This window comes from Pagrus pagrus (assembly GCF_965226575.1).
Source record: "Pagrus pagrus genome assembly, chromosome: 8".
In the NCBI taxonomy this organism is placed as follows: Eukaryota; Metazoa; Chordata; class Actinopteri; order Spariformes; family Sparidae; genus Pagrus; species Pagrus pagrus.
This window is the reverse complement of record NC_140192.1, coordinates 25,260,160-25,281,694: the sequence shown is the minus strand read 5'-3', so window position 1 is coordinate 25,281,694 and position 21,535 is coordinate 25,260,160. Positions and strand designations below refer to the sequence as shown.

General features: G+C 41.3%; 2 protein-coding genes across 7 annotated transcripts in view; both read left to right on the top strand.

Moving 5' to 3' along the window:
• Nucleotides 1-687: 687 nt before the first annotated feature.
• Nucleotides 688-5,200, top strand: LOC311261912 (E3 ubiquitin-protein ligase NEURL3-like; the record flags this gene model as incomplete). Its single annotated transcript, XM_084360926.1, has 5 exons — nt 688-772; nt 2,629-2,778; nt 4,051-4,566; nt 4,730-4,879; nt 5,091-5,200. Exons 1-5 carry the CDS (start codon nt 766-768, stop codon nt 5,198-5,200), a joined length of 933 nt encoding a protein of 310 aa, XP_084217052.1. The 5' UTR covers nt 688-765.
• A 3,821-nt stretch (nt 5,201-9,021) lies between these two features.
• Nucleotides 9,022-21,535, top strand: part of sorbs3 (sorbin and SH3 domain containing 3) — a 29,469-nt gene continuing 16,955 nt past the window's right edge. For 5 of the 6 annotated variants that reach the window (XM_084359042.1, XM_084359040.1, XM_084359043.1 and 2 more), the window contains exons 1-4: nt 12,035-12,143; nt 19,839-19,909; nt 20,634-20,822; nt 20,998-21,070. In XM_084359042.1, the coding sequence (XP_084215168.1) occupies nt 19,898-19,909; nt 20,634-20,822; nt 20,998-21,070 (274 nt within the window). In that variant the 5' untranslated portion in view covers nt 12,035-12,143; nt 19,839-19,897. Of the gene's footprint in view, nt 9,154-12,034; nt 12,144-19,838; nt 19,910-20,633; nt 20,823-20,997; nt 21,071-21,535 lie in introns of those variants that run through there. The other variant, XM_084359039.1, reaches the window with a different exon arrangement.

The following is a 21,535-nucleotide window of genomic DNA, read 5'->3' as shown; positions in this document are numbered from 1 at the left end:
ATTTATTGTAAAATAAATAAATAAATAAATAAAAAATTGAGACTTGAGACTAGCAAATATATAAATAAATGTAATTTATCTGCAATCAGATTAACAAAAAAACAGACCAAAAAACACTGATTCTAGTAACCAGAAAAATGTTGATTATCAGATTTGGTAATTGGCCAGGCCTGTAATCGACCCATAGTGTACATGTAAATATTGTATTTGTGTGTTTTACTCTGACTTTGATACTTAAGTACATTTAATAGTAGATACACTAACTTAAGTACCCTTCATATGGGTTACTTTGACTTTACCAAAGTAATATTTTAACATGATATTGTTACTTTTACTTAAGTATGCCGTTTAAGTACTCCTTTACAATCCTGTGTGTGTGATCATGTGAGAAACATCAGCAGGACTTGTCCTGTAGGGTGTCGAGTAATGACTCTGAAACACTTCCAGAGCTACTGGAACAGAAATGTCCTTTGCAGGCCAGGGAGGTGGAAATAAATGCCCCTTTTATTTATTCACCAAATGTGCTTATAATTACCCTCTCACTACTTTTTTAAGGCAGGATTCCTCCGGTTTTATGACCGTGTTATGTTGAGTGGCAGTAACATCATGTACGTGCAAACTGGTGATAAGACTTTAACCTTCTGTCTGTCGTGTCAGCTAATATCCAGGAAATGCGCACTTCATCAGACGGACTGAATCTGTTTGTTTCCACGTGTTGGATCTCTTATCTACATGTGATGAAGAGCCAATCACATACAAATTATTATGTTATGTAAGTTATTATGTTGACATTTTCATTCATATGTGAAAAAAGCAAATCACTCCTGAAAATATCCAGGTCATAATTTTCTTTTCACATTTTTCAGATTTTAGTCAACATGTGAAAATATTAACTTTACATATGAAAAGGCAAAGTTCCTATAACAGTTGTACAATGTAACTAAGAGTGTTTAAGTTGTTTACCCAAACAAAATGACCGCCTTAAGCAAATGTTGAGCTCATATTCTGTCCAGTTTCCTTCATGTATGTTGCAAGGACTTAGATCCCTTCACTGGACTGTGAGCAGTAGTTTAGTTTCCACCTTATGGAGTCAATGATTAACTCACCACCCTGCACACAGAAGCAGAGAACAACACTTGTGCTAATGAAAGGCGATCTGTTCACAAGTGACAGTTTTATTTGTTTTATTTAAGTCTCAGGACCTTCAGTCGCTGCTCATTACCGACACATTCTCCGCCGTCACTCTCTTGTATAGATGATTTATTGATGAAGATTCTCCCTCCGGCCACAAATCTTTACTTTCCTGACGGTGCGCAGAAGTTCATGGGTCAACACTCTCACACAATGCAAGAATCTCTGCATGCTGTGAAGACGGAGGTCAGCATGGGTCAGGGTCTGTTCAGAGAAACCTGGTTGCATCCTTCTATAGAAGAGGGAAATGTGATGACTAATGAGTGTTGAGATTCATAGCCAGTTTTGTCATCAGTTGACGTTCTGTGTATGAATGAGAACTGGAGGGTGAATGGTTTTATCTCTTAATATATTTTTAAGGTTTGACAATAATGGGTTACTTTTTGCGTGACTATGTTGCTATTCCTGGTTGTGGAAACCTCCCATTGTGATTCACAGGAATCACAGGGGTGTGGTGAAGTTCACTGACCTTGTAGCTGCCGAGTAGGTCTGCTCGGGCTCAGCAACTTCAGATAAAAGTCTGGTTCCTCATCCTGAAAAAGGATTTATATTTGATTATAATATTTTTTACCAATGTAACAAATATTTAAAGGGACAGTTCACCCCAGAATAACTTTTAAATATGCTCTTTTTTCTGCTTACCTGTCTTGCTAGTTATCCATCTAGATTGTTTTGGCGTAAAATGTCAAGTTCTGATGTCAAGATGAGCTCAAATGTCCTCTTAACTCGACGTAAAACACACTTTATTCAAAGTCGACATAAAGGAAATAAAACTCACCCAAACCATCGTGAATTGTCTTTCCATGGTCACCTCTGGTTTGGTCAAAATAAATCCTCAATTCACCCTGAAGATGTGAACAGAGCCGCTGTAAATCGCCTCCATACAGTGTCCCCTATCGTCAAACTGACCTTTTTTGGTCAGGCTGTATTCATCCCCAGTCTGCTGTCCAGCCGTGTTCACTGGGCTGAGCTCGGCTTAGCTGAGCCCTGTTGGCCTCAGAGAATTCCTGTGTGATCCTAGGTCTTGGTCCAGGCAAACTCGAGGGATACTAGCTCCATGGCTAAGAGCAAACATAGCTAATTAGCTGACGGTAGCTAACCACAGCCTTGTCTCTCATAGCCAGACCTTAATCCACAGCACTGTGTCAGCACCAATTCTCATTCTGTTTCATGTAGCAATGGGGTTTTTTGAAAAGAGTACATGCAGATACCAGAAGGAAGGGGTGAATAGGGCACCCAGTGACATACTTTATACCAACAGCCTACATTTGGTACATCATAGTAGCTACAGCCAAGCAGGGCAGTTGTCCGTCACTCTATATTTCTATATTTCAACTAGTGGTGGTTGCTCATATAGGCAATATGGGCTGCCAAGTTGACGATGGAATGATGATTATAAAACATGGAATTATTAAATTATTCTACTCTTTCCTGCAGGCTCTGTGAAAAAGGAGCTTTTATACACCAAACGCTCGTGTCTTGCACCTGAACGCCTCACCTCACCTGATGTTGACTACAGCAACAGGCTGATTCCTGATGGAGACAGTGATGACTGCATGACCTGTCTTTACATGGAAGTCCCAGCAGGTAAGAAAGAGTCCATCCATGCCAGCACATGGCAGAAATCCTAAATCTGTCATACAGAAGCACAGGCCATAGACACACAGCAGATAGCCCATGAATCTGCAGTCTTTAATCATTGCAGCAGGAGCCTTAACAAAGATTGAAATATGTGTAAATTAATCAACAACAGCACTGTTCCCTATAATAAACATAAATACAGTGGTTGTTATTATTAATATTTGCGTGTATTATGTAGCAGGTTTGTCAAATGTGCAACATTTACTTTTAATTTCATTATGACTTGTTGACAGCTATAAAGGTTATTTATAGCTTGAATGTAATAAAACATGATCGTTGCAGAAAAGCACATTTTTAGTGAAGCTGGTTAAGATAAACCAGAAGACATGTGTCAGAGTCAAACCTGGAAGATAAATGTTTGTGTTCGCAGGCCACCAGGTGGGTTATCATCATTCACTGCCACTTTTCTTTTTGTTTTTTACATTGTATTGTTATTAGCTTTTAAAGAACATTTGAAATGGACACACAGCAATACAGAAAGAAAACAATGAAAGAGAAAAAGCAGGAAAGAAAAAAGACAACATGTGAACACATACAGAGACTTTAAAGAAACAGGCTGCAAAAAAATCAAAGACTATAAATGAGTGTGACTAACTTCATGTGGAGTTAGATTCAGTAAAGTGGGAATTTAAAGTTGAACTTTAATATAATCCATACATGGTTTGCAAATTCTCTTAAATATATCAGAGCAGCCATGTAATGTGAGTCACAGTTTATCTATTTGCAACACACATTATAGTTGGATGTGCTGTTCACTTTAATTATTCATCTTTTGCATGACTGACACACCTTCACCTGTCGCTCAGAAGTGAAAGCACAGGTGTACCACTTTCATTATTATGTTTTACAATCATATCTGCTTTTATTCTTATAAAAGATCAGTTAGAGTCAACTTTATCACCGTAGTAAAGCAAAAGATTAACTATCATCCGGTTTGAATAAGACTTTGTGACCTTGAGGAGAAATGTGTGCTGACTAGATTGTTTTGAATCCTTGATCTTATTATTAAAATTAGTTATCAGTGATTTCATATCATTTAAATATCATCATTTTAAAAATGATTCACTTCTTATTGTCAAAATTCAGCACAATTCTGCAGAAATGTTCAGCTGATGTGGTTGGTTACTACGCTTCATTCAGGAAGTAGAGGCAAAACCTCCCAGCTTGTTGTTGTTGTCTGTAATCAAGATTCATAGTTGTGATTTTGTTCTGTTGCAGTTGCTGAGTCAGAGGAGACACACAGGTGCAGCCTGTCCTGCCTCGGCCCTCTGACGTTCCACTGTCAGGCCGTGGGAGACAAGGTCAGGCTGAGCCGGGGGGATCGACTGGCAGAGAGGACGGGCCCCACGTTCAAGAACGGCCTGGTGTTCAGCAGCCGCCCGCTGAAGATCCAGGAGAGGATGCGTCTGAGGGTGGAGAAAGATGTGTCTAACTGGCATGGAGCTCTGCGTGTGGGCTTCACCAACGTCTCGCCCTCAGCCAGATCTCGGCCTCTGCCCACCATGGCCATCCCAAACCTCACTGACACACCTGGGCACTGGGCTGCTCCTGTGCATAAATCCTGCTGCCAAGCCGGCACAGAGCTGGAGTTCTGGGTGTCTTATAGTGGCAGCATATACTACATCACAAGTACAAACACCGGCCAGCACAAGCTGCTAACAGGTGTGGATCTGAGCCAGCCGCTGTGGGCCATGATAGACATCTATGGACAGACGTGCTCCATCTCCCTCCTTGGTTAGTTTTCTTGTCAACAGCAGCGATGTTGAAAAACGCTGCCTGTTTTTCTTCTCCTTGGTTTGTGGGCAGGACGTTTCACATCCACTGACGCTGCCAAGTTATTGTTGGAATGACGATTATGAAAGATGAAATGATTAAATTCTTCTACTCTTTCCTGCAGGCTCTGAGAAAAAGGAGTTTTTATACACCAGACACTCGTGTCCTGCACCTGAAGGCCTCACCTCACCTGATGTTGACTACAGCTACAGGCTGATTCCTGATGGAGACGGTGATGACAGCATGTCCTGTCTTGACATGGAAGTCCCAGCAGGTAAGAAAGAGTCCGTCCAACCAAATACTATCTGATGTGCACATTTGTAATCAGAGGAATCAGTTTGTGTTGGATTATCTTCTAACTGTGTCTTCTCTGTTTTGACCACAGATAGAGGCAGTACAATGGACTGTGTGTTGTGCATGGGAAGAGAGGCCAGAGTCACTCTGCCTTGTGGCCACCGGTGTCTGTGTCGTCCCTGCGGCTCCAGATTCATCCAGCAGTTCGGCAGTTGTCCGCTATGTCGATGTGAGATCAGAGCGCCATCAGTGGAGGGGAGGCGTCTCTCCGCCGGGCTGCTCCAAGCCTCTCAGTGTCTGAAACAAACAACAAAAAACACCACGTGTAGCACCGGCTCAATGTTTGCAGCGTCACCACAGTGTTCTGATTGATGGCCAGTCAGTGGCTGTACAGCACATGTACAGTAAGATTTTAAGACAATGAGCTGATTGAAGATACTGAGCTGGATTGTTTTCTGATCATGTAAAAGAATGTGTGAATCTTTGCTGCTTTAAAAAATTGCACTTTCACTGTGACTCTCGCTTTAGGATGAAGGCTAACAAATTACTTTGGTGAAGAAAATCAATGACTTATAAGATTGATCATTGTTTGTGATCAAATGTGGCTGATAGTGCAAGAAATTAGCATCATCAGCACCAAATGTGTTAATCACTTATTCACATTTTCACTACTTTTTTTTAATCCAGAAAGTAGCTTGATTTGCTTCATATATAGGTTACAAGACACTGATGTTGACATGCAGATTGTTTCTCAGATTTAATCTTCCCGATACTGTACGACTGGAAAAACATCTCAAAGTACTGGTACTTGTGTAAAAAAAGAAAGAAAAGAAGGACTGATAAAAGTAGAAGTTCTGATTCAACTTCTTTACTCAAGTAAAAGTAATAAAGTACAGTCTCTGAAATGTACTCAGAGTATAAAAGTCAAAAGTATCCCACTGAAGGACATTTCTATCAGCTGTTTCTGTGTAAAGCTAACTGAAGCTCATGTCATATTAATATAATTCAAAGACTATTAAACTTAAAGGTAGAATCAGTAGGATTTGTTTGAGCTGTTTCTTAAAAGCACCAGAAAGATAGATGATTGTTGAGTCTCAGTCCCAGGACGTCAAATAGCAACATTTTGGTTGGTAAAGCGTCCTGAGCAGCAACAAACTGAGAAAGAAAATCCAGGCAGAGGGCTGCAGGGTGACTGCAGACACAAGACACTAACAATTCAATGCAGTGAGGCAGAATAAAAATAATCAATAATTCTCCTCATTAAAATTGTGGAAATAACGTCTTATCAAATCAATTTGGGATCTCGGGCTCCCGAACCCTTGGATTATGCTGCTACTGGCTGCATGCAACCAATTAATGTTTTTTTCCCCACAGTTTTTTTTCTTTTACATTTTAAAACAAGTCTCCATCTACTTCAGTTGTTTAAGAGAATGCTGCAGCACTGTTTTGCTGTGAAGCTCCAGAAATGTTTTGTGGACTATTTTAAGTTTCTGTCCTGAGTGGGCAGAGCTTCGACAATATCCATGCACAGACAGGACTTGTTTACAGCATATGTTTAGGTAAAGAGGTTAATTTCCTGTATCATGTAGAGGCTCTTTCTTCTTCTTCTTCTTCTTCTTCTTCTTCTTCTTCTTCTTCTTCTGCTTCTTCTCATTTCAGCCACTATAACAATGTCTTACACTGTTGTGTGTAAATATGTATGTATGTATGTATTATTAAATGCATTGACAGTGTGTATGATAAACCTCAGTTACACATCAATGTTAAAGTTGAATAAGAGAAAAATGATGTATGAATGAATATGTGTTTGAAACTATTTCTGCACACTGATGGTGGCCTGTTTGTGACTCTGGCGACATCTGTCTGTATTATTCATGGTAAAACATTTATCCCACACAGTTCTCCTCAGGGCCACTAAGAGGCAGTGTGCTACAGCTTATCATGTGACAAACCACTGCAGAACAAAGTCTGTCAAAGTGAGACAAGAGGATGAGATGTTTTTGGCAAAGTACATCTTGTTCCCTGATTTTTGGAAAAAGGCTATACACTTCATCTAATTCTATTACATACGTTCAAATTAAAGGATGTCATTTATTGCAACGTTTTTCTATCATGATGACTCAATATGTACAAATGAAATAGCTAGATATGTGACTTATTACAGGAGACATAATAACTAATTTGAAATGCATTACATTCACGTCTAATATGTGAATTATAAACTCTTGAAAAAAAAACTTATGTCATAAAATGTGTCATCATTTTAGGCAAATGGTGCTTTATAGATTGCAAATTCTGTTGTAAAAAATGCCCCTACAGTGACAACTCATGCTGTTAAATGTTATACATTAAAAGTCATGAATACGAATACAACTTGAGTAAAAGTCTCAAAGTAACTGATATTAAATGTATTCAAGTATCAAAAGTACAAGTAAAAGTAAGTCATACCTATATTTACATGTATGTATACACTGTATGCTATCGATCAACTGATTATTGGATCCAGTATTCTCTATTTTTCTGATTATCAAAATCAGTGTTTTTATCCGATTGCGAATAAAATAATTTTAAAATGTGCTACTGTGGCTCTGATGCAGCATGTAATCTGCAAAGTAACTAGTAACTAAAGTAATCTAAATGTAGGAGAGTAAAAAATCCAATATTTGCCTCAGTAATGTAGTGGAGTGGAAAGTTGTATTTAAGTATAGTACCTGGGTATATGTAACTGGAAGTTACACATAGAAAAAGTACTTGAGTAAAAGTCTACAAGTATCTGATATTAAATGGACTTACAAGTAAAAAATTATGAATATATTTACATGTTTACATTTATATTTGCCTGATGATCAGAATTTGTGATTTTTAATGCAATTGCGAATTAATACATTTCAAAATATGCTATTCTGGCATGAAGTCATATACATACGGCATGTAATCTGCAAAGTAACTAGTAACTAAAGTTATCAAATAAGTGTAGTGGCGTAAAAACTACAATATTCGCCTCCAGTATGTAGTTAAGTAGAAGTATGAATTAGCAGAAAATGGAAATACTCCAGTAAAATTTTAAATATCTCAAAAATGTACTTAAGTACAGTATTTGAGTAAATGTACTTAGTAACATTCCATCACTGCCATTTATTAACATTACAGACAGAGATGGAACAAAAATAACAACTGCTGTTTGTCCAGACATGAAGCTGAAGTGTCATGACCTGATGTTTCTTTAAACATGTGCTGGAGCTGGTTTCTCCTCTGGACTGTGGTTCCTCCGACTCACGGTGTCACTGTGGAGCTGCTGGTCGTCGTCCCCTGCTGTCTAACAAGAGGACGGACTCCAAAGAAACAGAGAGACGTGACCTTTGGTTGCTGATCTCACAGCCAACCTGTTAAATATTTATCTTGGATGGGGGAGCTGAGAGCCGCTTCTGGACACAGAGTGCAGGAATCCAGCGGGCGTCTGCAGACTAATGTGTCATGATGAGGAAGCATGGGAGTGGGAACAGACAGATAAACCTCTTGGGAAGCTTAACAGAAGCTGAACAGAGTCTGTAGTTACAGGAGTACAGCTGATCCGATGTGGAACTCTGTTGGCTTTGCTGCAAGGGTTTCCTCATACTGGGTGAGTAAAGTGAGGCCTGGTGCTGGAACACAACATGGAAATACTGACACTTGCCTGAGGCACTCAACTGTTACTGTGTGCATGCTTTAGAAATTCATTTAAAGGAACTCTTCTGAATGAAAGACTGAGTGAGGATGAACTAACAGGTGAGCAAAACAGCATAGAAATCATAGGAAGGGCTCCAGACTGCATCACACAGTGAACAGACCACGCTATTATAATATGTGTGTCACTATTTATTGGGATGGAGATGAAAATCGCCTCCTCCTCCCTTCCACGTAAAACACTGGAGGGCGGTGCCACTGAGCCTCTGCCTGTATGAGAATCTCTATTATTTCCAGCTGTGGATGGAAACTATTACTGAGTGCCTTCTCCCTGATGAGCTGTAGAGCGCGCGCTCACACACACACACACATGCATTCACACGCCTACGGACGCTCGGTCAAACATCCAGACCCTCGCTGAATCATTCACCAAAGATAAAAGACACCCTGTTGGCCTGAGAAAGAGAAAGAGAAAGAGGGAGGGAGAGGGAGAGAAGAGCAGTCGTGGTTCCCTCCTTCCTTTTCATTCACTTCCTCTCTGTCCGTCTGCACTGAGGAGACCTCACTGCTCAGCCTGAACTCACACTGCCTGTAAGTACTGTACACTGCTGCCACTTTACACCATAACTAGAGAAGGTATAGAAGTAGATACTGACAGTTCAAGTTTCAGAGTTTTCTGTCACTTTAATGAGCTTGACTTAGTGATTCCTGCTTTTATTTGAAAGGAAACACAAGTTCGAGCATCACGTTGTTTTCCTTCATCAACCGGTTTATCACTGAAAACCACGCAGACAAACCAGATCTGTCACTGTTGTCATTTTTCCTCATTTTTCTCTCAGAGAGCCATTGAGCAACAGTTATATGGAAAAGGGCGGATATGAGGAGGACTTTGCTACAGTAGATGCCAATCTTTTACTGTCTGTGCTTCAGAAGATGGTTATCATCAGACCTTTGTCCCAAAAGCTGCCTCCTGTTGTGTCTCTAGTTGTTGTTTTGGTGTAAAACATTTAATCGTGTGAATGTTTCGCTGTCAGAAGAGCACTCAATCATTTGTTTGTTTGTTTTTTTTAAATAAGCATCCTCAGAGCGGAATGTCCCACGAGGATTTACTGTATTTCTCATCCTCTCATCCTGGGACACTCGCAGCTGAGAAAAATGTTGTTTACCGCTAAAATAAACCCAGATGCTTTTGTGTGTGTTCCCGGAGAAATTCCACATGTGCTCCGTCAGAGTACAACCTGTGGTCTGAATGACACACACTGCACTGAGCTCCTTGTTATGCTTTACCTGCCTGTAACTCTTCAGTTATATCCTCTTTACCTTGTGATTTTTGCAGACTTGCTGTCTCTTGTTTCATTCGAGATAATCACCAGCTTGGTTATAAAAAAAAAAAAAAAGTCATCATGTAATGTAGTTGTTGATTATGTAACAGATTTATGTCATAGTTTATGCGCTGGCTGGAATCTTTGGCTGTCAGGCTTTGTTTTAATGAGCCTCTGTAGTGACGAACTGGCACATACCACTCAGTGTGAAAGGACAGTTAACAGCGTGGTAAAGGTCTGAGGGACTGAGGTAAAACATCATGTGTCTTTCCTCCTCCTCTGACAATGTTTCACTGTAATAAAAAAAAAAAGGGAGCTGGAGTTGGTGAAGCCTAGTGTTTGTTTAGCTGGGACAAAGTGAACAAGGATCCAGTGTGAGCGAGAGGTGTCAGGTCCCGGGCCAAAGCTGCAATCGCCTCTTGCGTGATTACCTCATTTTGTTGCAGAGTGACGGGGTGTCAGATGTGGTCACAGCGGGGTGACAGTCTGCTCCAGCGGGACACAGATTATTATGAGAGGAGCCTCCGCCTGAAGCCTGAAGCCTGAAGCTGCACTGCCCAGCATGCCCCTCAGGTTCAGCGGCTCAACTGTTTGGCAAAAACAAGCCTGTTAGGAGTACAGGCTCAGTAAATGGATATCTACCCCGAGTTACGCTTCACCAAGCCAGACCACTAAATTATTAAAAAAAAGAGCTGAGTCCTTCAATTTCATGTTGGAAGTGGCCAACACACACACGCTAACGCACACACGTTTAAATCATTGACTGTTAGATGTTATTATTTGTCCTGTCTTCTGTTGACTGCGACAACCAACAGTACACATGCATGGCTACAGGTGACTGGATCTCCCACCTTGTAACTGGCCTACCTGCTGCACACTTCAGTGCCAAAACAAGCATGTCAGCACGTTAGATTTCAGGTTGTGCGTTGTTTGTCATCGCTGGCGAGAACCGCAGGCAAACAGGAAATCCTGGTTTTATTTGGGCGAGTTTTGTATGCAAGAGCAGCGGTGGGATTTAAGAATTGTGCCTCATTCCTCTTTGAATGTTTTCAACTCTGTGGTTTGAAGAGTCATCCGACCAGAATTTGAATGTTGACCGACTTATCTGTGCTCATACCACATCTCCTAGTTTGAATAATTTGACCATCATCCAGTCACAGCCTTGTCATCCAGCAGTATTGGTGTGTGTGTGCGTCTGTGTCTGTGTGTGTCTTGTTTTTATATATTAGTGGGGACTGGCAACTCACATTGTGGGGTCCGACAACTGTGTGGGGACCAAAATGCTGACCCTGTAAATTTTAGGGTAAGGACTTGGGTTAAGGTTGGTGTGTGTGTGTGTGTGAAGTGATGGAATGTAACTAAGTACATTTACTCAAATACTATACTTAAATACAATTTTAGGTACATGAGTATTTCCATTTCCTGCTACTATATCCTTCCGCTCTGCTACATTTTGAAGGCATTTTTTACTTCACTACATTTATTTGATAACTAAGATTACTAGTTACTTTGCAGATTACACTCTGCATCAGAGCCAGACGTGCATTTTAAAATAATGTTTTGTTATTGGCAATCAGATAAACATGGTTTCTGATAATAAAAAAAAAAATTAAATATAATCTTAGTATATTTATTTATATTACACTTGTACTTGTAATTTTTATACTTAAATACATCAGAAACATCAGCAGGGCTTGTCCTGTAGGGTGTCGAGTAATGACTCTGAAACACTTCCAGAGCTACTGGAACAGAAAGATCCTTTGCAGGCCTTTGCACTCGAACATAACACACACATACACACACACACACACACACACACACACACACAAAAGCAGAGGGAGGCATGGGAGAGATAAAGTTAGGAGGGGGTGTCATGGAGTCACTGGGCACTGTCTGAGGAGGTGGAGGTGATGAACTATTTGCATTCCCCTTTGGTTAACCCTGCGCTGTGAAATATCACCTTATCACAACAATAGGGCTGCTCCACTGAAGGAGGTGCCCTGAACTGACAGGCCAAGAGCAGGGGGCCGAAGTGGGGTTGCTATGGCGATGCCTGTCAACCGGGAAGTTGTCCGCGGAGGCAGGCAGAGCGAGGGCTGGGAAAGAGAGAGAGAGAGAGAGAGAGAGAGAGGGAGGGAGGGAGACAGAGAGATTGTGTGTCCTGGTTAGTTTGAGAGAAAGAGCAGGGTCGAGTGCAGCGTGGTTACGTGCAGGCAGACGGGAGGAGGTGTGAGTTCCCTTGTTGCTGCCTCTGTTAAGGTGAGTACACTCTTTCCCATGGGATTAAAAGCACAGGGAGTGATCTTAACTTTGTAACTGTAGAAACTTGTGCCTGCTCGACTTCTCTCTAAGGTGGAGCAACCTGTCCGCCTGCTCCACAGGATTAGTGCTGCAGACTTGCATTGTGTTAAAGGTGGGATGTTTTTAAACAGGTTCACCCATTTGATAGGTGCAGTTTGGATGTTGTAACAGACCTGTTGCGCTTTTGGGCAAGTGTAGGCAGGAGCAGCTGTGAGCTACAGCTGGAGAGAGAGAGAGAGAGACAGAGAAGGGGTACAGTAGGCAGTGTTTCCTAACATGTCATCCTTCATTGCTCTGCCCAGCTGCCATGTGTGCACTAACAACAGAGCTGCAGAGAGTCAGAGGAAATCAGGTGTTCTGTCAGAGAGCTTTCCCATCCTTTTGCTGCAGATTCCAGGCGGTAATGACCTGAAATCAGGACGGTGCAGTCATCACCGGTGGCTCCCCTTTACTGTCAGGGTGATTTCTACAGCCGGCTCTGATTCCCTTTGTGATATTACTGAGGGTCTGAGCTGCCAGTCCTCATATCCACAGGCTACACTCAGCTTTGGAGATGCAAAATGACAGGCATGAGGATTCGTGTGATGTGTCTGTAGTTCCTGTGATCTCAGTGTGCATTTTCTCATGCTTTGCCTGACACATCGTATTACAGTTCAACGTCTACAAATCTTAAATGATGTAAAGTGTGTTTGTTATAAGAACAAATCTGATAAAACTGCACAGCAATCCAGCTCTTCTTGAAAAGAGAGGCTCTGATTTATGACCCTGCTGCTCCTCCTGGGAACACATCTCCATTGACAAGAAACACGCATGCCGACTCCTCCTGTTGCTCAGACTGGAGGAGCACCATACAAGGAGGTGAAATACTTCCCTCCTGATAAATGTGTGTATCCCCCAATAACTGCATATCATAAACTTCCCACTGCAGGACCTTGTATGGGCTGCATGTGCACATCTGCTAAGTTGCAGAAGGGCAGCGTGGTTGTGTGATCAACCTCACAGGACCTCTAACGTCTCTCACATAGCTGCAGAGTGACTCATTCAATGTGTTTAGAAATAAATGCCCCTTTTATTTATTCACCAAATGTGCTTGTAATTACCCTCTCACTACTTTGTTAAGGCAGGATTCCTCCGGTTTTACGACCGCGTTATGTAACTTGTTGAGTGGCAGTAACATCATGTACGTGCAAACTGGTGATAAGACTTTACCCTTCTGTCTGTTGTGTCAGCTAATATCCAGGAAATGCGCACTTCATCAGACTGAATCTGTGTGTTTCCACGTGTTGAATCTCTTATCAACATGTGATGAAGAGCCAATCACATACGAAGTCACACGTGAAAATGTAAATTTATTATGTTGACATTTTCATTCATATGTGAAAAAAGCTAATCTCTCCTGAAAATGTCCAGGTCATCATTTTATCTTAAAATTCTAGTTGATGTGTCAAAATACACATTTTAGTCAACATGTGAAAATATTCAGTCTACATATGAACAGTTCCTATAACAGTTGTACAATGTAACTAAGAGTATTTAAGGTCAAATGTAATGCAGGTCAGTGTTTACCCAAACAAAATGAAGCAAATGTTGAGCTCATTTTCTGTCCAGTTTCCTTCATGTATGTGTCAAGGACTTAGATCCCTTCACTGGACTGTGAGCAGTAGTTTAGTTTCCACCTTATGGAGTCAATGATTAACTCACCACCCTGCACACAGAAGCAGAGAACAACACTTGTGCTAATGAATGGCGATCTGTTCACAAGTGACAGTTTTATTTGTTTTATTTAAGTCTCAGGACCTTCAGTCGCTGCTCATTACCGACACATTCTCCGCCGTCACTCTCTTGTATAGATGATTTATTGATGAAGATTCTCCCTCCGGCCACAAATCTTTACTTTCCTGACGGTGCGCTAACAGATCACAGAAGTTCATGGGTCAACACTTTGACGGTTATTCATTAGGGTTATGTGTGGTCACCTTGACAGCCTTGTTCTCAGCGAGAACAATGCAAGAAGCTCTGCATGCTGTGAAGAAGGAGGTCAGCGTGGGTCAGGGTCTGTTCAGAGAAACCTGGTTGCATCCTTCTATGGAAGAGGGAAATGTGATGACTAATGAGTGTTGACGAATCAGACTCATAGCCAGTTTTGTCATCAGTGGACCTTCTGTGTATGAATGAGGACTGGAGGGTGAATGGTTTTATCTCTTCAGACATTTTTAAGGTTTGACAATAATGGGTTACTTTTTGCGTGACTATGTTGCTATTCCTGGTTGTGGAAACCTCCCATTGTGATTCACAGGAATCACAGGGGTGTGGTGAAGTTCACTGACCTTGTAGCTGCTGAGTAGGTCTGCTCGGGCTCAGCAACTTCAGATAAAAGTCTGGTTCCTCATCCGCTCCTAATGGGTGAAAAAGAAGAAGAGAAAATCCCTTATTTTTACCAATGTAACAGATATTTAAAGGGACAGTTCACCCCGGATACTTTTAAAATATACACTTTTTTCCTCTTACCTGTCTTGCTAGTTATGCATCTAGATTGTCATGCACTCTGCACTTTGTCCTCTGAGGAAGCTAAGCCAACTGTCTCTCTCTGTACTGGGAACTAACTCTTATAAAACAACAATAAAACAGACAAAATGGTTTAAATGAACATTAACTTGGCGTGATGGCTGATAAGTTTACACATTAAAGTGTAAACTTACTTAAAGTTTAAGCGAACATTAGCAATGATCCTAATAGCATCATTAGAGTGGTAGCTAAAGATAGCGTTTAGCTATGTTAGCTGCCAAAAAGGAGAGTTTAAAGGTTCTATAGATACACTCTTCCTTCTGCGCAGTGATGCGGTTGGTGGGTGTAGTTCGGTAGAAAGAAAATAGTTCCCGTGAAACAAGTTCTGTGGATTATTATGGTTATTCGTCATGATTTTGGGAAAGAGACATTGCTGTGATATTTTCTTAAATGTATTTTTGGCGCTTTTGAGCAGCATACGCAATCTAGATCCATTATGATTGGAAAAAAAGGCAGACCTCTTATGGTCAATATCTCCAAAACTTGGCAACTCACACCAAGACAATCTTGATGGATAAATACCACTGCAAGTAAGAGAAAAAGCAAGTATTTTTAATTTTGGGGTGACCTGTCCCTTTAATTTGATAGTGATGATGGAGTTGTTAGACTTCTGTTCCATGGATCAGTTTCCAGAGTTTAACATCTGGCTCAGTGGTCGAGAGGCCGGATGAGTTTCCTGGGGACAGAGGCAGAGATTTCCATACTAAAATCCCCTGATTCTCATTTTCGATGTCCTCAGTTACCCTGTGATGGACTAAGTGTAAAACATGGGTAGAATGCAACATACCTGTAGGACACACTTCCAGCTTTGAGTAAGGCATTAAAAGATGCTGCGTGTTTTGAAGGTCTAAAGCGGATCATCTCATCCTCAGCTATGATAAGAATGGGCCTTTTACGGCAATGTTTTTCCTTCCATCCTGAAACTGATCTAGTGGTGATAATGAAACCCTCACATAGCAGGGGTTTAAATTGTAGATACGTGGGCTATAAAGTTTATTTACTGTATTTCAGAAAGATAGCATCAAGGCCTTCACACACCACCAGCTCTAAAATCCCCGTCTCCATGTTAAACTTAACGCTTCCTCCGCTGTTGAGTCTCAGTAATTATATAAGAATGCTCTGGGCGTTCAGAGCAAACCCAGAGAGAGCCAGACTTCTGGACAGGGATTTTCTTGCTAGATATCGACCCTGATTTTTCCTTATTAGGTAGGATTGTGTTTGGTGCTCTCAAAGGGGGAATGCTTGCGATGCTGGAGGATTTCTCCGTTGGATTATCCTCCCCAAAGAAATGAGACACAGAGACAGTGTTATGACATGAGCTTACTCATCAGGATGCTGCATTGATGAAGCAGAGTTTTTCAGTTTATGAGCCTCTCTGAGTGGAAGCAGTTTTAATGTCAGCTCAATATTAATGTAGTGAAAACAATGATAATATAAATCATATTAGATTTGTTTTAGTTTATGTTTACATGAGAACAACACTTCTGTCCCACAAGGAAAAATAGGGGTCAGGGTCTTGTTAGGGTTAGGGTTACACTGCTTGTGTCCCTATTTAATGAACAGCATTAAATCACTGTCTAACAGCTATAGGGTGTTAAGGAAAAGATTTGCAGATGTTTTTCTGTTAGAGGTGGAAACACAAAATGTGTTGTGGCTACACATCACAAAATCTAAGATTATTATCTTTTAATACACTTATCATGTCTTAATTGATAAACAAATTTAATTGTGCTTACAAATGCTATGATAAACTTGAACTGTTCCGTCGACGTAAAACATACTTCATTCAAACTCGACATAAAGGAAATAAAACTCACCACAACCATCTTGGATTGTCTTTCCACGGTCACCTCTGGTTTGGTCAAAATAAATCCTCAATTCACCCTGAAGATGTGAACAGAGCCGCTGTAAATCGCCTCCATACTGTGTCCCCGGTCATCAAACTGACCTTTTTTGGTCAGGCTGTATTTAGCCCCAGTCTGCTGTCCAGCCGTGTTCACTGGGCTGAGCTCGGCTTAGCTGAGCCCTGTTGGCTCAGGAGAATTCCATGTGATCCTCGGTCTTGGTCCAGGCAAACTCGAGGGATACTAGCTCCATGGCTAAGGGCAAACATAGCTAATTAGCTGACGGTAGCTAACCACAGCCTTGTCTCTCATAGCCAGACCTTAATCCACAGCACTGTGTCAGCACCAGTTCTCATTCTGGTATAGGACGGAAAAACCCTCTGGCTGCTGGCATTTAGTGTTAGAGTATGTAGCCAGTTGGAGGTGGTTGATGCTGTTTCATGTAGCGATGGAGGTTTTTGAAAAGAGTACATGCAGATAGCAGAAGGAAGGGGTGAATAGGGCACCCAGTGACATACTTTATACCAACAGCCTACATTCGGTAAGCCAGAGTAGCTACATTCAAGCAGGGCAGTTGTTGGTTACTATACATTTCTGGAGCTGCCTTTGAATACTGGCCACTAAAGAATATTACACTTTTAAAGGGGCCCCCTGCTGGTTAAATATCTATTAAATATGATACAAACGGTAGGAATTTCGAAAGAAGTGAATATTTAGGAGGGAGGTTTAAGAAGTGCCATCATATTGCACTGGGAAATGTAGGATCCCAGTGTTTTCTTGTTTCATACTCGAGACTAAAAGTGAGGATATCACCTGCTGCTTTGATTCTAACCTTTCTGGTTTTTTTTAACCTGTGCCTTGTGAGTCCGTCAACATTATGTAAGTGTGCTTAATCAGTGGAGTGCCCTTTAAATTTGTTCATATATTTTACGTAACCACAGCCATGATTAGATACATGGGTATGGAAACACAAGACAGTGATGTTGAACTGCAGCAGCGGCTGTTGATGCTTGAATGGCAGCAGTGTGGATGTGAAAAAGAAGCTCCATTGTTTCCTCTTCAGAATTTCTGTATCATACAAGCCTTTGTGGAAACGGTTCTTGTTGAAAATGCCAATAAATTACTCATCTATTTATTTGTTCATCACTGTGATGTGCCCTTTAAACTGAATGGCAGTCTGCTGAGGAAAGGTCTGGTGAAAATGAGTACCAGCATGTCGAACACATTGTAAATTGGATTACGTTAAGCCATTATTTGTACATGTGGCTTGTTTGCAGTGTTTCCTGTTGTTAGACTGATAATCAGCTGGCTGTGATTGCTTTGGGCGATGATAGGTCATCTGTTATGCCTGAGCAGTAATGGTATTGTTGCAGACACAATCCTCCGGTTCCCATATTTTTCCCGTTATGTAACGCGGTTTATTGGGAGATGATGACTCAGATAGAGTGACATCGTCTGGAGACTGGAGCATTGATTCTATCTCTGCTGCAGCCTCCTAACCTTGTGCACAGAGACACAGAGTGCGTTTAGTTTTCTTGGTCTTGACCACAATGATTATAGACTCTAATGCTCAGCTGCAAATGCCACATGGAAAACTCATCAGTGCAAATTGAATTGGGCAGCTCTCAGCCTGTAGTAGCCTGACCCTCACTTGGTCACTTTCTTGCCAAGCTACAAAGCCATAGTTTGCACCACAACAGACGAAATAGCCCAATCCTTATATTAACCCTATTGTTTACTTCTACAACTGCTATCGGATGGTTTTCTCCGCACGATGACTTGCACGTGGACCGGTGTGGTGGCTCTGTTTTCTATACCAACACTGTTATTATGGGCCATTTAGCCCCTGTAGATGAGAGGTGCCTGCCTCATGCAGGATCGGAAACGGCCTCCCCCTCATTTCCCCCCCGTCTTTGATGTCCAAACAGCAGCGGGCCTAATCTGTTTTTCTGAGGTGCAATTGATTAGGAGCCGGTCTCTGCTTTCAGTAGCCGACCTTTCCATCATCCAGCCCCCCAAGCCCAGCTTGTTACAGCATTATATGACTGGGAAAAATGAGGCGGGCATGTGAGTCACTTTCATTGTTTTGGGTGGGATTTTCCTAAGTAACATGGAAAAGCAGTGACGCTAACTTTCCCTCTTTGGGATACTAGTGGGATGGTTTAATGGAACAGCTGTCAAAGCTGCCTGTGTGTAAAATGTGATTTATGACAGAGAGGCTTCGACAACAAATGACTCAAAGGGTTAAAAAGGGCACACTGCAAGACTGATAGTAAAAGAGATACAAACTGCAGATTATGTTCACAAACATTGATTAGATATGTCAAATTTAAAAAAAAAATGAAATATTTTATTAACTTTTACGCCCTGAAAGAATGTTCTTACACAGTTTGGACTTTGAGCAACAAAGTCCTAATAAACTCACATTTTTCTCCTTAAGGAAGGTAAAAAAAGGTGTTGTCATATTTTGGCACAACAATCAGGGTTTAGCAGCATTTGAGTCAAAATGTGATGACTGGGGAATATGTGTTTAAAACTAAATACATTAAAAATGTGTTTATCGTGAATATTCAATTTTAGATAGAAAAAACTTAAACAAATCGTCCACAGGCTTGTATGGGCAACCAGAAGAGACGGGGATGGTCTCACTTTTTACGTCATGTTAAAATCAGCCTAAATATGTCCAATAAAAAAGTGATTAATACAAATTCATATTCTAAATATTTACATAAAGCCCCTTTAAGATATACAACAAACTTTCATGCCTTTGATTTCACCCTGCTGCTGTTTGGCAAGAGATACAGATGCATCTACGGCCAGAGCAGCAGACTACAGAGCAGTTTATTCCCTCATGCTGTGAGACTTTTCAGGAAAATAGTTTTAATTTAATAATTTATTTATTCACTCATTTATATAACTTGTGTGAGTATGGCAAAGAAGGACTACCACTATAATTTCGTCATATAATCTTGTGTTGTATAATCTAATATCCTCGAGGTAGAGCAATATGACATGTATATCTGACTCTATTGTACATTTAATTAAATAAACAATAGAAATGAGTTGAGACACAAAAATGTGCCTGAAACATAAATAAAACATTAACATCTAGGTCTGTCTTGCTCTATCATGAAGGTGCTGCACAGCTTAGTTTATATTCATGATCTTGCAAATCTGGATAATAACATAATGGAAGTGAAAAAGGTGTGATTTCATCTAAAAATGCATGTTTGTGTCTTTGCAGATATTTTTTGATGCTGGGCGCAATTTGATATCTGTCACACAAGGACCAAAACAGATCACATGCAGTCTCAGGTAAAGTCATTTTCTAATTATGCTGAATAAGAACATTTAATCCAGAAAAAAAAGTCCAGGAGACACTCATGAGTGTCTCACAAGTCAGTCCAGTGTCACGACAACATGCCTTTGGTGCAGATAACAGTTCTATCGTTACCACGAGGCACAGGGGCTTTCCCATGACCCCCAGCAGCCACACAGAGAGGACCAAAGCACCTGACTCACATACATAGTGCTCCAATAGAAGAGCTAAACTGGTTGTTATTGGGGGGGAGTAAAGAGATCACTATGGAGACCACAAGACCGGTGCTGGCCCTGCTGGACTTTGAGGTTGACATCGACGGCCCCTTCCCAACCTCTCTGGCCCCGGCTCCTCCCCCCTGGCTGGAGAATAGAAAGGCTGGGTGAATAGGGAGTTAATGGGCTCATAATGGTCCTCTCCTGTTTCAGTGCCCCCACTCTGCACCTTGAATGAGGCCTTTCTGCAGTCGTGGCAAGAGAGATGATGAAGTGGGTGGAACACCACTTCCCACTGGTCCTGCTTTAAATAAATTAGGGGCCTTTTCATCACAGGCTCCCCCACAGAGGCCAGTTATTCTCTGGAGAATAGCTCTGCCACTAACAAGTTCACATGACCTCCCATAGAGAGCGGTGTTTACCCAGAGCCAACAGGAGGACATGACAGGAGCAAAGTTCACACATTGTTATGTTCATCCATATTTTTCATTTCCTCTGTGCAAAGCAACGTGCGGACGTGGTCGGGGATCAGAATGGCTCCCGGATCGTCTTCTCCGGGGAGCCTGATGGTTCCTCAGGTCAGCAGATCCTAACATCTCCAGAGCTGACCCATGAGGTTGTCATCTCCCCTGGCCTTCCCACACCTCCTCTGAGCCCGTTTCGCTCCACAAGGCAGCCATATGGAGAGTTCAAGGTATGCACAGTGATGTCCTGGAGGCTGTGTTAATAACAATGAGGAATTCAGTAAACAAGTGCTCCTCCCTGTGGAAAAATGATGCATCACAGGCTATACATTCAGCCAGGGTCATGTTTTGAAACCATCACTGTTGCAGATGTCAGTTACTGACAATAGCTTTGCCTCTCTCAAGGTGTCAGAAGTGAATGGAGGTGGCCCGACATCCCTCAGCTTTGGATCTTATTATGGCCCGTCACAAACGCATGGTAAGGTCATTATTTTCGAGTCTGTGTGTCACACGTGTGCCTTACTGTACAAGTCAAAATAAGTTTTCAAGAAGTGAATATTGATTTAGGGGAAGTTGAAATAAGTGAAGACGTTTAGGAGCACAGCTGTGTAAAGTTCTTTTTTATGTGAAAGTGAAAAAAACAAATAATTGCTGCAATATTTGAAAGTTTTAGGTGAAGTGGCAGTCAAAAAACAAATCAATAGAACAAAAGTGCTGAAAAAGTATAAGTTTAAGTGCAAGCTGAATGAAACTGAAGTGTTAATTTAAGTTTAAGGGCTGAGAAACTGCAGCATCAGTCGCATTGAAAGTGCTGAGAGGAGGAAAAATATCCCTCGAGCTCTAAGTGATGAATTGAGTTGGAAGTATCAGTTGAAGTGGATGTCCAGAAAAGAAATCAAGAAGGAATGCACAATAATGGATTTTTGCATATTTGGCTACTTAT